Source organism: Leishmania martiniquensis, chromosome 33 (genome assembly GCF_017916325.1).
Source record: "Leishmania martiniquensis isolate LSCM1 chromosome 33, whole genome shotgun sequence".
Lineage (NCBI taxonomy): Eukaryota > Euglenozoa > Kinetoplastea > Trypanosomatida > Trypanosomatidae > Leishmania > Leishmania martiniquensis.
The window spans coordinates 113,004-129,181 of NC_090168.1; the positions used below are offsets into that span (position 1 = coordinate 113,004).

A 16,178-nucleotide genomic window follows, 5' to 3' on the forward strand; every position below is an offset into this window, starting at 1 on the left:
ATCGACCACACAAGTGCAGCGCACACACTCGAAGCCGGCAACCCCACACAGCAGTCGACAACCATCAGCTGGTAGTGCATGTTATCCTTGTATCCGCACAGTGCGCAGCAGTCCGCCGCCACGCACGCGTCAGAGTGAGTATTGATTTGTCTGCATCATCGTCGCAGCTCGCGCGCATCACGCGCACCACCCCCGCCTCCCGCCGCGCGCACGCAAGCACACACGCAGATGCCCCAGCGCACATCAGAGATTGTTCACCCATGAAATACAGTAGTCGGTTACGCGCGCACAGCCGGCGGCTACGCGACATGCGTCTTCGCACACTCTGTACATCATCACACGCGCGCCAAGCCACAACACACGCACACGGCAGCGACAGCGTTCGCGCACGCAGCGCGCATCTCGCACCACCGATTGGACACAGTCGCCAAGGTCGAAAGGGCGTCATCCTGCCCGGAAGGTGCAGGTAGCGGCACAACCAGCGCATCCCCCACACGCACGCGCAGAGCATCATCCTCGGATATCGGTGTAGTATAGTATTCACTTGCATCGCATGTAATCATCGACGGTCGTTAGGTGGAAGACGCAATGTAATCATGCAGTTCCCGCAGCAATGTCGGCGCACACGCACACACAAGCACACACGCATCAGCTGGTGTTCTTAGAAGGTATGCAGTCGCTCACAGGCCCCGAAGGCTCGGTAAATGTGCAAACAGTTACTCATCCAGTCATCACCGCGTGTCACGCACAGCGATTTGTTCACATGCACGTCTGCACGCGAGCACCAGCATTGGGAGGAGGGAGGCGAGTGGCAGCAGCGCGCCTTTCACACACACGACGATGCGGTAGAGCCCCATCGAGCGGCAAAGGTGTGATCCCGTTTGATCCGGTGCAACGGCGCTCCTCCGCCCCGGCCGCTGCCTCGCTCGCGCCAGATAAGGCAGGCAAATCGCATAGAGCGGCGCTGTCGACACAGACAGACAGACAGAGCATCGACCACACAAGTGCAGCGCACACACTCGAAGCCGGCAACCCCACACAGCAGTCGACAACCATCAGCTGGTAGTGCATGTTATCCTTGTATCCGCACAGTGCGCAGCAGTCCGCCGCCACGCACGCGTCAGAGTGAGTATTGATTTGTCTGCATCATCGTCGCAGCTCGCGCGCATCACGCGCACCACCCCCGCCTCCCGCCGCGCGCACGCAAGCACACACGCAGATGCCCCAGCGCACATCAGAGATTGTTCACCCATGAAATACAGTAGTCGGTTACGCGCGCACAGCCGGCGGCTACGCGACATGCGTCTTCGCACACTCTGTACATCATCACACGCGCGCCAAGCCACAACACACGCACACGGCAGCGACAGCGTTCGCGCACGCAGCGCGCATCTCGCACCACCGATTGGACACAGTCGCCAAGGTCGAAAGGGCGTCATCCTGCCCGGAAGGTGCAGGTAGCGGCACAACCAGCGCATCCCCCACACGCACGCGCAGAGCATCATCCTCGGATATCGGTGTAGTATAGTATTCACTTGCATCGCATGTAATCATCGACGGTCGTTAGGTGGAAGACGCAATGTAATCATGCAGTTCCCGCAGCAATGTCGGCGCACACGCACACACAAGCACACACGCATCAGCTGGTGTTCTTAGAAGGTATGCAGTCGCTCACAGGCCCCGAAGGCTCGGTAAATGTGCAAACAGTTACTCATCCAGTCATCACCGCGTGTCACGCACAGCGATTTGTTCACATGCACGTCTGCACGCGAGCACCAGCATTGGGAGGAGGGAGGCGAGTGGCAGCAGCGCGCCTTTCACACACACGACGATGCGGTAGAGCCCCATCGAGCGGCAAAGGTGTGATCCCGTTTGATCCGGTGCAACGGCGCTCCTCCGCCCCGGCCGCTGCCTCGCTCGCGCCAGATAAGGCAGGCAAATCGCATAGAGCGGCGCTGTCGACACAGACAGACAGACAGAGCATCGACCACACAAGTGCAGCGCACACACTCGAAGCCGGCAACCCCACACAGCAGTCGACAACCATCAGCTGGTAGTGCATGTTATCCTTGTATCCGCACAGTGCGCAGCAGTCCGCCGCCACGCACGCGTCAGAGTGAGTATTGATTTGTCTGCATCATCGTCGCAGCTCGCGCGCATCACGCGCACCACCCCCGCCTCCCGCCGCGCGCACGCAAGCACACACGCAGATGCCCCAGCGCACATCAGAGATTGTTCACCCATGAAATACAGTAGTCGGTTACGCGCGCACAGCCGGCGGCTACGCGACATGCGTCTTCGCACACTCTGTACATCATCACACGCGCGCCAAGCCACAACACACGCACACGGCAGCGACAGCGTTCGCGCACGCAGCGCGCATCTCGCACCACCGATTGGACACAGTCGCCAAGGTCGAAAGGGCGTCATCCTGCCCGGAAGGTGCAGGTAGCGGCACAACCAGCGCATCCCCCACACGCACGCGCAGAGCATCATCCTCGGATATCGGTGTAGTATAGTATTCACTTGCATCGCATGTAATCATCGACGGTCGTTAGGTGGAAGACGCAATGTAATCATGCAGTTCCCGCAGCAATGTCGGCGCACACGCACACACAAGCACACACGCATCAGCTGGTGTTCTTAGAAGGTATGCAGTCGCTCACAGGCCCCGAAGGCTCGGTAAATGTGCAAACAGTTACTCATCCAGTCATCACCGCGTGTCACGCACAGCGATTTGTTCACATGCACGTCTGCACGCGAGCACCAGCATTGGGAGGAGGGAGGCGAGTGGCAGCAGCGCGCCTTTCACACACACGACGATGCGGTAGAGCCCCATCGAGCGGCAAAGGTGTGATCCCGTTTGATCCGGTGCAACGGCGCTCCTCCGCCCCGGCCGCTGCCTCGCTCGCGCCAGATAAGGCAGGCAAATCGCATAGAGCGGCGCTGTCGACACAGACAGACAGACAGAGCATCGACCACACAAGTGCAGCGCACACACTCGAAGCCGGCAACCCCACACAGCAGTCGACAACCATCAGCTGGTAGTGCATGTTATCCTTGTATCCGCACAGTGCGCAGCAGTCCGCCGCCACGCACGCGTCAGAGTGAGTATTGATTTGTCTGCATCATCGTCGCAGCTCGCGCGCATCACGCGCACCACCCCCGCCTCCCGCCGCGCGCACGCAAGCACACACGCAGATGCCCCAGCGCACATCAGAGATTGTTCACCCATGAAATACAGTAGTCGGTTACGCGCGCACAGCCGGCGGCTACGCGACATGCGTCTTCGCACACTCTGTACATCATCACACGCGCGCCAAGCCACAACACACGCACACGGCAGCGACAGCGTTCGCGCACGCAGCGCGCATCTCGCACCACCGATTGGACACAGTCGCCAAGGTCGAAAGGGCGTCATCCTGCCCGGAAGGTGCAGGTAGCGGCACAACCAGCGCATCCCCCACACGCACGCGCAGAGCATCATCCTCGGATATCGGTGTAGTATAGTATTCACTTGCATCGCATGTAATCATCGACGGTCGTTAGGTGGAAGACGCAATGTAATCATGCAGTTCCCGCAGCAATGTCGGCGCACACGCACACACAAGCACACACGCATCAGCTGGTGTTCTTAGAAGGTATGCAGTCGCTCACAGGCCCCGAAGGCTCGGTAAATGTGCAAACAGTTACTCATCCAGTCATCACCGCGTGTCACGCACAGCGATTTGTTCACATGCACGTCTGCACGCGAGCACCAGCATTGGGAGGAGGGAGGCGAGTGGCAGCAGCGCGCCTTTCACACACACGACGATGCGGTAGAGCCCCATCGAGCGGCAAAGGTGTGATCCCGTTTGATCCGGTGCAACGGCGCTCCTCCGCCCCGGCCGCTGCCTCGCTCGCGCCAGATAAGGCAGGCAAATCGCATAGAGCGGCGCTGTCGACACAGACAGACAGACAGAGCATCGACCACACAAGTGCAGCGCACACACTCGAAGCCGGCAACCCCACACAGCAGTCGACAACCATCAGCTGGTAGTGCATGTTATCCTTGTATCCGCACAGTGCGCAGCAGTCCGCCGCCACGCACGCGTCAGAGTGAGTATTGATTTGTCTGCATCATCGTCGCAGCTCGCGCGCATCACGCGCACCACCCCCGCCTCCCGCCGCGCGCACGCAAGCACACACGCAGATGCCCCAGCGCACATCAGAGATTGTTCACCCATGAAATACAGTAGTCGGTTACGCGCGCACAGCCGGCGGCTACGCGACATGCGTCTTCGCACACTCTGTACATCATCACACGCGCGCCAAGCCACAACACACGCACACGGCAGCGACAGCGTTCGCGCACGCAGCGCGCATCTCGCACCACCGATTGGACACAGTCGCCAAGGTCGAAAGGGCGTCATCCTGCCCGGAAGGTGCAGGTAGCGGCACAACCAGCGCATCCCCCACACGCACGCGCAGAGCATCATCCTCGGATATCGGTGTAGTATAGTATTCACTTGCATCGCATGTAATCATCGACGGTCGTTAGGTGGAAGACGCAATGTAATCATGCAGTTCCCGCAGCAATGTCGGCGCACACGCACACACAAGCACACACGCATCAGCTGGTGTTCTTAGAAGGTATGCAGTCGCTCACAGGCCCCGAAGGCTCGGTAAATGTGCAAACAGTTACTCATCCAGTCATCACCGCGTGTCACGCACAGCGATTTGTTCACATGCACGTCTGCACGCGAGCACCAGCATTGGGAGGAGGGAGGCGAGTGGCAGCAGCGCGCCTTTCACACACACGACGATGCGGTAGAGCCCCATCGAGCGGCAAAGGTGTGATCCCGTTTGATCCGGTGCAACGGCGCTCCTCCGCCCCGGCCGCTGCCTCGCTCGCGCCAGATAAGGCAGGCAAATCGCATAGAGCGGCGCTGTCGACACAGACAGACAGACAGAGCATCGACCACACAAGTGCAGCGCACACACTCGAAGCCGGCAACCCCACACAGCAGTCGACAACCATCAGCTGGTAGTGCATGTTATCCTTGTATCCGCACAGTGCGCAGCAGTCCGCCGCCACGCACGCGTCAGAGTGAGTATTGATTTGTCTGCATCATCGTCGCAGCTCGCGCGCATCACGCGCACCACCCCCGCCTCCCGCCGCGCGCACGCAAGCACACACGCAGATGCCCCAGCGCACATCAGAGATTGTTCACCCATGAAATACAGTAGTCGGTTACGCGCGCACAGCCGGCGGCTACGCGACATGCGTCTTCGCACACTCTGTACATCATCACACGCGCGCCAAGCCACAACACACGCACACGGCAGCGACAGCGTTCGCGCACGCAGCGCGCATCTCGCACCACCGATTGGACACAGTCGCCAAGGTCGAAAGGGCGTCATCCTGCCCGGAAGGTGCAGGTAGCGGCACAACCAGCGCATCCCCCACACGCACGCGCAGAGCATCATCCTCGGATATCGGTGTAGTATAGTATTCACTTGCATCGCATGTAATCATCGACGGTCGTTAGGTGGAAGACGCAATGTAATCATGCAGTTCCCGCAGCAATGTCGGCGCACACGCACACACAAGCACACACGCATCAGCTGGTGTTCTTAGAAGGTATGCAGTCGCTCACAGGCCCCGAAGGCTCGGTAAATGTGCAAACAGTTACTCATCCAGTCATCACCGCGTGTCACGCACAGCGATTTGTTCACATGCACGTCTGCACGCGAGCACCAGCATTGGGAGGAGGGAGGCGAGTGGCAGCAGCGCGCCTTTCACACACACGACGATGCGGTAGAGCCCCATCGAGCGGCAAAGGTGTGATCCCGTTTGATCCGGTGCAACGGCGCTCCTCCGCCCCGGCCGCTGCCTCGCTCGCGCCAGATAAGGCAGGCAAATCGCATAGAGCGGCGCTGTCGACACAGACAGACAGACAGAGCATCGACCACACAAGTGCAGCGCACACACTCGAAGCCGGCAACCCCACACAGCAGTCGACAACCATCAGCTGGTAGTGCATGTTATCCTTGTATCCGCACAGTGCGCAGCAGTCCGCCGCCACGCACGCGTCAGAGTGAGTATTGATTTGTCTGCATCATCGTCGCAGCTCGCGCGCATCACGCGCACCACCCCCGCCTCCCGCCGCGCGCACGCAAGCACACACGCAGATGCCCCAGCGCACATCAGAGATTGTTCACCCATGAAATACAGTAGTCGGTTACGCGCGCACAGCCGGCGGCTACGCGACATGCGTCTTCGCACACTCTGTACATCATCACACGCGCGCCAAGCCACAACACACGCACACGGCAGCGACAGCGTTCGCGCACGCAGCGCGCATCTCGCACCACCGATTGGACACAGTCGCCAAGGTCGAAAGGGCGTCATCCTGCCCGGAAGGTGCAGGTAGCGGCACAACCAGCGCATCCCCCCACACGCACGCGCAGAGCATCATCCTCGGATATCGGTGTAGTATAGTATTCACTTGCATCGCATGTAATCATCGACGGTCGTTAGGTGGAAGACGCAATGTAATCATGCAGTTCCCGCAGCAATGTCGGCGCACACGCACACACAAGCACACAAGCACACACGCATCAGCTGGTGTTCTTAGAAGGTATGCAGTCGCTCACAGGCCCCGAAGGCTCGGTAAATGTGCAAACAGTTACTCATCCAGTCATCACCGCGTGTCACGCACAGCGATTTGTTCACATGCACGTCTGCACGCGAGCACCAGCATTGGGAGGAGGGAGGCGAGTGGCAGCAGCGCGCCTTTCACACACACGACGATGCGGTAGAGCCCCATCGAGCGGCAAAGGTGTGATCCCGTTTGATCCGGTGCAACGGCGCTCCTCCGCCCCGGCCGCTGCCTCGCTCGCGCCAGATAAGGCAGGCAAATCGCATAGAGCGGCGCTGTCGACACAGACAGACAGACAGAGCATCGACCACACAAGTGCAGCGCACACACTCGAAGCCGGCAACCCCACACAGCAGTCGACAACCATCAGCTGGTAGTGCATGTTATCCTTGTATCCGCACAGTGCGCAGCAGTCCGCCGCCACGCACGCGTCAGAGTGAGTATTGATTTGTCTGCATCATCGTCGCAGCTCGCGCGCATCACGCGCACCACCCCGCCTCCCGCCGCGCGCACGCAAGCACACACGCAGATGCCCCAGCGCACATCAGAGATTGTTCACCCATGAAATACAGTAGTCGGTTACGCGCGCACAGCCGGCGGCTACGCGACATGCGTCTTCGCACACTCTGTACATCATCACACGCGCGCCAAGCCACAACACACGCACACGGCAGCGACAGCGTTCGCGCACGCAGCGCGCATCTCGCACCACCGATTGGACACAGTCGCCAAGGTCGAAAGGGCGTCATCCTGCCCGGAAGGTGCAGGTAGCGGCACAACCAGCGCATCCCCCCACACGCACGCGCAGAGCATCATCCTCGGATATCGGTGTAGTATAGTATTCACTTGCATCGCATGTAATCATCGACGGTCGTTAGGTGGAAGACGCAATGTAATCATGCAGTTCCCGCAGCAATGTCGGCGCACACGCACACACAAGCACACACGCATCAGCTGGTGTTCTTAGAAGGTATGCAGTCGCTCACAGGCCCCGAAGGCTCGGTAAATGTGCAAACAGTTACTCATCCAGTCATCACCGCGTGTCACGCACAGCGATTTGTTCACATGCACGTCCACACTTGCAGTGAGATGAAATGAAGGAAGAGAGAAAGCGGAGGGCTGTGCATAACGTGTTTGATGTCGAACCTCTTGATACTGATTGAAGCTAGATTTATGAGCGGTGACCTTAAATTCGTTGTCGGTACGGTTGATGTTAGCTGATGTGCCTGTATAAGGAGCTGTCGACTTTCGCATAGGAAAAAGCGTTCGTGTCTCTTGTGCTTTTCGATGTATCGTGGCATCTACGGTTGAAGTTCTGGGAGCTATCAGAGAGGAGGGGCAGGGGGTATTTAAAAAATGGATGACTGTGGTTGTCGATGTGTTTTTCATCTTCTTCGCAGTGCTGAAATAATCAGTTCTCAGCCCATATATTTGGTGGATTATTCTTCTCTCAGTAAGTGCAGTACGCTTACTTTTGCTGGCTGGATGTAAAGATACTTGTGTATCCACCAAAGATGCAATGCTGAGATGTCGTAGTAGCCTTTGTTCTGTGAATGGGTTCATTTTACACGCCGAAACCTTTCCTGGTAAGCAGGCTGTTTCTATTGATGATCTTGAAAGACATTACGATAATCACTTGCGCGTATTTTCATCCTGCGAAGGAGCGTTTGCACGTGGCACGTGGCTGCCAGTAAGATGAAGACGTAATACGAGAGATAATGTGCATTGTCGGCACTGTGATTACGAGCCTTCGCTTGTTCTTCATGAAAACAGTTTAAAGTGCTTACGTTGTACATCGAAATGGCGTTGAGGTGGGATTGACACGATTCATTGACTCATGCTCTCTTGTGCCTCTATCACCTAGCTGCCTCATCATGCCCGCTGGCGATGTGGCTAGTATCCATGCCTACACTCGTCATCGATTCTAAGAAGCAGAGTGTGCAGTGCCAATCGCGAATAAACCCGACTGGTAAGGCAGTAAGCTTTTTTCGAGTACCAGCTTCAATTTCTCAGTTAGCCGAGGCCTAATCGTTGACTGTGTCAGCGAAAAGAATCAACGAAGGGTGAGTTTAGGCATTTTTTCATCTTTCATGCAGCAAAAGGGAGAAGTAATATTGATCACACCAGTGAAAACCCAGAAGATACGTCATACTGAATTGTCGGCAGTACGGTTGAAATGAATTTCAGAAAAAGCAGCAGCGCAAGGTGGTTTGGGAACACGAAGGGCTCGGCGTTGGGGTCATTTGAATTTTCGCGATCATAGTTCTCCTGCATCCGATACATCAAACTCCGCATTGTCTCCGCGTGCCGACAAGGATGAATGCTGATGCATGGAATCGAGAGAACCGGGTGGGGATCGATTGTGACGGTCTTACCATAGTTTGAACGGTACACATCCTCTTTCATTTGATCTGTTGTGAGAGGTGTGACGTGGTCGCATGCGTAGCCCACCAAGTACATCCTCGGCGTTTGATAGTATTTGTCATAAACAATGTAAACGTCATAAACGCGTAGGTTGGCGTTGTCCGTCGACGTGGCGACAAGATTTTCTTCATCCGAATCATTGTCGTCATCGTCCCAGGTGAGCACCTTTTCCTCTTCGACAACTGTCGCCGGCAGGGTCGCCTGCGGAGCTTCTGTCACAACAAAGTCATCTTCGTCAACTGCCTCTGGAGAGGAGTTGGCTTGATCTACGGGCGCTCTCTCTGTGCACGGAGCGCCGCGGTAAACGATGCACTTTTTGTCCTTTGGAAGGTAATCTTGCACAGTTTCTGGACCTCCGACCCATTGCCACACAGGGTTCTTCTGCACAAGCTCGTCGCCTGCTTCCACGAACTCCCTTGGTGTAAGGCGCCCAGTACTTTGAAAATCACTTGTTGTTTTCACATTGTGAAGCTTGTTGTGAACACTTTTGAAGCCCTCGTACAAAGAGCGTCGTAAGGACATCTCGGATATATATATACATATATATATATATATAAGGATAGACCGAGCTTCGCCAAGTTCGAACACTTGCAGAAGCCGTGAAAGTTTCACCCGCAAGGAAAAGGTAAGGTAGTCTATTTTAGCTTTTTTCGCTTAGATGACATGTTGGCGGGCGAGTATGATGACATATCAGGTACAGATGAAAAAAGAGAGTAGTGTTCAGGGATCATCACACGTAAGGGCACTTGCTCGTTTCTCTTCGTGAGCGACGCTCGACTCAGCAAACAAAAAGTGAAGCGTCCAAAAGGTGTTACACAGAAAAAAAAGCTTCACACAAACAGTTTATCGTTTGGTGTGAGTCCAGGCAGCTTTAGCGGGTATGATGACAAGCACGCGGCGCCCGTGATTAGGAGCCGCAAAGGAGGAAGTTCAACATTCAAGAACTATTGCCTCAGCCGAGCTTCCTTGTCGGCCTGCTTGGTTTGTAATAATGGTTTCTTCAATAAAGAATGAAACCGTCAGAGATACAGTGTATTTAAACATTACGTAACAGCTTTGGTACTCCCATTCAATGCCGGGATGCCAAAGCGGCCGCCCTATCCCCCTGCCCGTGCCGAGCCTCCTGTGGCGGTGGTGCAGGGTCGAGCGCGCACGATGTGTGACGGCCTGGTCGTGCATGGCGCCGCGCCGGAGCGGCTCACGGAGCTGGTGACGCCTGCGCCATCGATGTGGCGGGGCAGGCCGTCAGATGGCGGGAGCGTATCACACCCGGCCCCCACAGCCTTCTGCTTAGGGGGGGCCTGAGCCGCCCGCGGCGTGGATGCGGCACTTGGTGGCCGGCCTGCTGGGCGGTGGGCGGTGGGGGGGTAGGCGTAGAGGCCGCGCTCGCTCGGCCGCGGCGGCGCCCTGCCGTCCCCTCTGTGTCTGCCGGGCCGCGCGGCACCACGCGATGGCCCTGCCGCACGCGAGGGCGGAGGAGGGGTTGAGGCGGGGCGCCGTTTCTTCTAAGAGGGGCAGCGGGAAAATCGCAGAAATGCTGAGAAAATGGTACCCCTGGCGGGACTCGAACCCGCAACCTTTTGCTTAGGAAGCAAACGCCATATCCATTAGGCTACAAGGGCTGCGGTCCTGGTTGCATTTATGGTTGCGTGGGGAGCCCTTTTTGCGGGCTGACAAGTACTCCAGGCGGGATTCGAACCCGCAATCTTTGGATTAGAAGTCCAAAGCCTTATCCATTAGGCCACTGGAGCACTTAGGCCGCTTAAAAAGATGGACCTGGGGATGCGCGATAAAAGCCAGTTAGACGGAGCTTCAGAGCTTACCAAGGGCGTGTAGCTCAGCGGTAGAGCGCCTGTTTTGCATACAGGAGGCCTAGGGTTCAATCCCCTACTCGTCCATTTTCTTAATGGATGAAGTGCTGTCGACCTCGGCGCGTGGGCTGAGTGATGCTACGGTGGAAAGGTCGCCATCCACCAAATGGGCGCAAGGTGTGAGGCGCGGGTGCCTGATGGTGGAGGGGCGCCGCGTGGGCGGGGCCTTCGGTGTGTTGGCACCCCGGCCACGGCGTGACGCGGCGCTGGGCGATCCGCTTCGCCCCTTTTGCCATCGTTTTTGGGGAGGCCGTTGTGCCGTGGTTGCGGCGGCGTGGTCGTCGCCAGGTCGGCACCGCACGCACGAAAAAACAGCCGTCAGGCCCCTCCCGCTGCCGCGTGTTTCGCCCATGAGGGGAAGCAGTCGCGGTGCCACCGCTGCAGGGTTTCTTGCCATCTGGCAGTGCAAGGGGCCGCAGACTCCAAAGGACGACGCTGGTGGCGCCCGTTATCTTCACGGACGGCAAGGGCACTCCGTGTCAATGTCGGCGATCAGCTGATGCCACGCCGCATCCAGCATCCCATTCACACTACGACAGCATGAACTCCCGCAGCTGGAGCGCTGTCCGGCTCACCTCCCCAATTGCCTCGTAATGCCACTCCCGCTTCGTCTCTGCGTCGTCAACGCCCCCACTCGGCGTCTATCATGTGTTCTGCCCGTATCGCCTCCACACTGTAACTTGCGGAGTGGGCGGCAAGCCTCGTGCTCATGGCGCGCCTTGTGCCACCCAGCCTGTACAGCCATCTGCCAAACTGTGCGAAGGTGCCAATACACCTCATGAAGTGAAAGTTCGCTCAGCACAACGGCCAGCCGCAGCCACCCAAGGAGGCACAGAAACAGGTTTTCGCCGGAGAAGCCGCAGGCCAGCAGCGCCCGGTCCGATACCCAAAACGCGCACATGGACCTAGTCCCTTAGTAGAGAGCCCCTCACATGCCCCCGTCACTCGTCCCGCTGCGCCACGAAGGTCCTGCATGTAATACTGCCCGCCAGGTGCATGCTAACGGAGAAGCCGATGGTGGTCGCCGCAGTGGCGCTCAGCTCCTGCTGCGTCGGGAACCAGCATTTCGTACGTATCGGGAATGCACCAGTCAACGTAGCGAGCCGGCGACTAGACGTATCTCTTGAAGACGCCGAAGGACATCTCAGCATGCGGCTCCTGCAGAGTCGCCCAGTATCCTCGGACGGCAGTCGCTCTGCGCAGCTGCGTCCGCCGCAGTCACCTCTTCCATCGAGCCACTCTGGACGATGTGAAGAGGGTGCGCCTGCATGCTTACACAGAGCACATGAACATGAGGAAGTATGTTCACTTTAGCGCCGGCGGCAAAAAACCGAACGGAGTCACTGTCTCGGCCTTCAACCCCGTCCGTTTGCAGCCGACTTTGAGTGCAGGCAAACAGCTTGCTGATTTTTCACTGACTGGGTCGGCGGGGAAGCTGCTTAAACCTCCTAACCCCCGGGGCCGTCTCTATCCTCCGTCAGGCAGTCAGCACACGATGGGAAGCATGATGCCGAGCGCTGGCAGCACTGTGCAGGAGAAAAGCCTACGAGCGTATAGAGTATGTCCACACCTTAGCAACGGAGGGAGTGTGGTCTCACCGGGTGGCTGCTCTCTTGACGCGCACGCACTCGGGGAGAGAAAGCGAGGCAAGCATACACACACACACACACATCGAGTTGCCTGGAAAGAGCCGGTGTGTGGTGAAAGATGCAGGAAGATGAGGGAGAGGGAGGGAGCGAAGGGGTTAGGGCTACTCGACAGTGCGCCACCGGTAGCCCCATGGCCAGGGGAGTGCCGATGCCACACACGCAGCGCAAGGTTGGGCGTCTGCCGCGTTAGCCCCATCCGCGCTGGCTGTCGCCAATCGCAAAAGAGAGGGAAATCAGATATACAAAACTGTAAGACACGTGCACACGTCTCACGGCGCTGCTCCTTTGCTTGCCACCTCATATTCACCCTGAAGAGTCATCAATGTGCTTTTTTTTTCGCCGTGCATTCCTCTTGCGCGTTTATTGTCACCCTCTGCTCTGCCCTCCTCCTCCTCCTTCCTACTCCTCTCCTCCCGCACCGACTCGCTTCCTGCCACCTACCCGCGCTGTGTGTGCCCCTGCGCGTACTACTAAGCGACCCGAGAAGCCAAGATGGGGAGGGGCAAGAAAGCGGCTGTGGGAGAGGGGAACGGAGGCCAACAGGCATTACGGACGCTTTTCCTCTTTTATTTGCTTAAGGTACAGCGGTGCGCACACAGACACACACACCAACGATGGGGAAGTGCACACGTATGCTGAACCCATGCAATGCATCATTACGCACACGTCACTGCTCTTCCTCTCCATGTCCGCCGATCACCGTCTGCCGCCTTTAGCCCTTCTCCTCCTTCAGCTTCTTCGGCTTCTTCTTCTTTGTTGCAGCGCTGAGGAACGCATCGAGGCCCTGCGCGTGCTCGTGCTGCTCCTTCACCATTTTCTCCTGCAACGCCTGCGCGACATTTGCGACGCCGCTCTGCTTCAGCTGGCGGGATGCCGCCTTCTCTTCGAGTAGCTGCTTGCGGTCCTCCAGCCGCATTGCCTCCTCCCTCTCGAACTCAGCACGCACCAAGTTCTTGTATTCCTCCAGGGATCCGTTGAAGGGCGCTACTTTCTTGTCGCCAGCGACCCAGATCTGCATCTCCGTCGACTCGATGAGGCGAGCGTCGTGGGTGACAACAAGCACACCGCCCTTGAAGTTTCGAATGGCCGTACAGAGCGCCTCGATTGACTCAACATCCAAGTGGTTGGTGGGCTCGTCAAAGAGAAGAAAATGGGGGGACTCGGCGCTGATTGCCGCGAACGCCACGCGGGCTTTCTGCCCGCCGCTCAGTGTTGCTATTTGGTTCTTGTGCACAATGCCCTCCAGACCAAAGCTGCCCAGGAGCCGCCGCGCCTTGTCCTCCTCGGGAATTCCCAGCGCCTGGATGCACTCCACCGGTGTCTTCTCAAGAGGCAGCTTGTCCACGAAGTGCTGGTTGTAGCGACCAATGCGCACCTGACGGTTCAGCGTAATGTAGCCGGCCGTCGGCTCCAGGGCTCCTGTCATAAGATTCAGCAGGGTACTCTTTCCAATACCGTTCGGGCCACAAAGAGTGATGCGGCTGTCTGTCCACAGGGCGCAGCTCACGTTCTGAAACAGCACCGGACCACTCGGGTAGTGGAAGGAGACATCGTCGAGTCGGCACACGCACCCATCGCGGAGCTCGGGCGGATCTGGAAAGGGGAAGTTGACGATGTAGTCCCGCCTCTTCTCGAGGAAGAGAGGATCCAGGCGGCCGCTGTTCACCTGGTCCTTGATCCACACCTCGACCTGCGCGTTCGACATGCCATTGCGCTTCTTGTCCCGGATAGTCTTGGCCACCGACTCGTACTTCTTGTCCAGCTCCTGGTGCCGCTGCTGCAACTGCTCGTCGAAGCCGCTGTAGCTGCCACGGTAGTAGTTAAGCAGGTAGTTCTCCACGTGAACCATGTGCGTGCACACCTCATCCAGGAAGCCAGCGTCATGCGACACAACAATCAACGTCTTGGGCCGCTTCGCTGTCTCACTGTACGCCTTCATCAGGTAGGACTCTAGCCATATGACAGCGTTCAGGTCCAGGTGGTTTGTCGGCTCGTCCAGCATCAGCACGTCGGGCTCGATAAAGACAGCGGAGGCCAGGGCGATGCGCTTGCGCCAGCCACCGCTGAAGCTGCTCGTGGGCCGCTCGTGCCACTCCGTGGGGAAGCCGAGACCGAAGAGAATACGCCGGGCACGCGCATCCGCCTGAGCGGCGCCCATAATGTCGAGCTCCTCCTCCAAAAAGTGAAGCCGCTCCATTTCCGCCTCCGATAGCTCCATTTTAGCCCCAAGCGCTTTTGCCTCCTCGGCGTACGCAGTTTGCCTCTTGTGGCTTTGGAGCACCGCCTCCACCGCGCTCAACTCGGAGGCTGTGAACTCCTGCTCTTGCTCCACCAATAGTAGGTCGAGGTTCGACTGAACCGGTAGCTCGCGGCTTGCCAGCAAGCGCAGAATGGTGGACTTGCCACGCCCATTCGGCCCCATGAGACCATAGCGAGACCCAGCAGAGAGCTTCACCGTTGCGTCTTTAAAGAGCGTCTTGCCATTCACAGAGACAGACACCCTGTTGAAGGTGATATTGCGCGAGCCCTCCGCGATCTGGTCCGCCTCGAGAGTGACGGAGAAAGGGTTGTCGGTGTCGCCGTTCACGGCATTCGCCTTCTTTGAAAGTTGGCGCAACTCCTCTGCTTGCCTCTCGCTCCTCTCCGTCTTCTTCCGCTCTTTCCGAGTCATAGGGGAAGCGTTCGACCGCTCGGCAGCCTCATGCGACGTGTCCTCCATTTCGGGCGTGATGCAGAAAAAAAACAGAAGGTTTCAGTCGTCAGGCTAAGTTATGGGGAGTGCATGTGTTAGTGTGTTGATGGCATGTGTTCTGTTACGCGCTTCAACCCCACCTTCGCCTAGCCTCTCTTCGAACGCAAGAAAAAAATTGAACCAAACACTAAAGGCAAACTCGTCCAGTAAAATTCATTTGGAAAACAAAGTCCTCGAGGCGATGAGAGTAGTGGAAAAAAAACCGCATCGCAATAGCACACGCGTGTGCGCACGTTTGAAGGCGGATCAGGACAAGAAGCCGGCAAGAGATGATTGAAGCAGAGAAGAAGAAACGAAGCAGAACAGTCATGCGCCGTCATTGCCTAAGTACAACTGACTGCGGCTCAGTTCATCGTGCCAGCAAAAGGAATGGGAGCCCTTCACTGCGCTGTACGTAGGTGTTTGCGTGCCTGCGTGTGTGTGCGTGTGCGCCAGGACGACAGCGGCAGCCCCGAGCCATCTCGATCGCGGCAGCGGATACCACCACCACGGTCTCACCAGCCACCCCTCCCCCCTCTCGCCATGCACTGCAGCCAGCGACAGGGCCAGAGACCCGCACGCGCAGAGAGAGCGCGCCAGGGCGGGAGGCGGGAGCGCGTTTCGCTGATGAGCAGCAACAGCACAGCGGGGGGAGGGGAGGGGAGCTTGGGCGACATCGAGCTCGTCGCAATGCGTTAACGACAGAGAGCATGAGAGCGAGAGAGAGAGAGAGGCGGGGTGGGGAGAGGGGAACACAATCGGGTTGTATTGGGGCAGAAACGAGACGGAAACAGAAAAGAAAACAGCGCCGCGACGCCCGACGCGACAGTAAGGGATTAGGGGATGCGGGAACGAGCGA

At 57.9% G+C, this 16,178-nt stretch overlaps 2 protein-coding genes across 2 annotated transcripts; both read right to left on the minus strand.

Annotated features, from left to right (window-relative positions):
* Window positions 1-8,762: 8,762 nt before the first annotated feature.
* On the minus strand, window positions 8,763-9,590 carry LSCM1_02506 (uncharacterized protein; the record flags this gene model as incomplete). Its single annotated transcript, XM_067320089.1, has 1 exon — window positions 8,763-9,590. The coding sequence occupies one exon, from the start codon at window positions 9,588-9,590 to the stop codon at window positions 8,763-8,765; it is 828 nt and encodes a 275-aa protein (XP_067175464.1).
* A 3,710-nt stretch (window positions 9,591-13,300) lies between these two features.
* LSCM1_02507 (uncharacterized protein) lies at window positions 13,301-15,307 on the minus strand (the record flags this gene model as incomplete). Its single annotated transcript, XM_067320090.1, has 1 exon — window positions 13,301-15,307. One exon carries the CDS (start codon window positions 15,305-15,307, stop codon window positions 13,301-13,303), a length of 2,007 nt encoding a protein of 668 aa, XP_067175465.1.
* Between the last annotated feature and the right edge of the window lie 871 nt (window positions 15,308-16,178).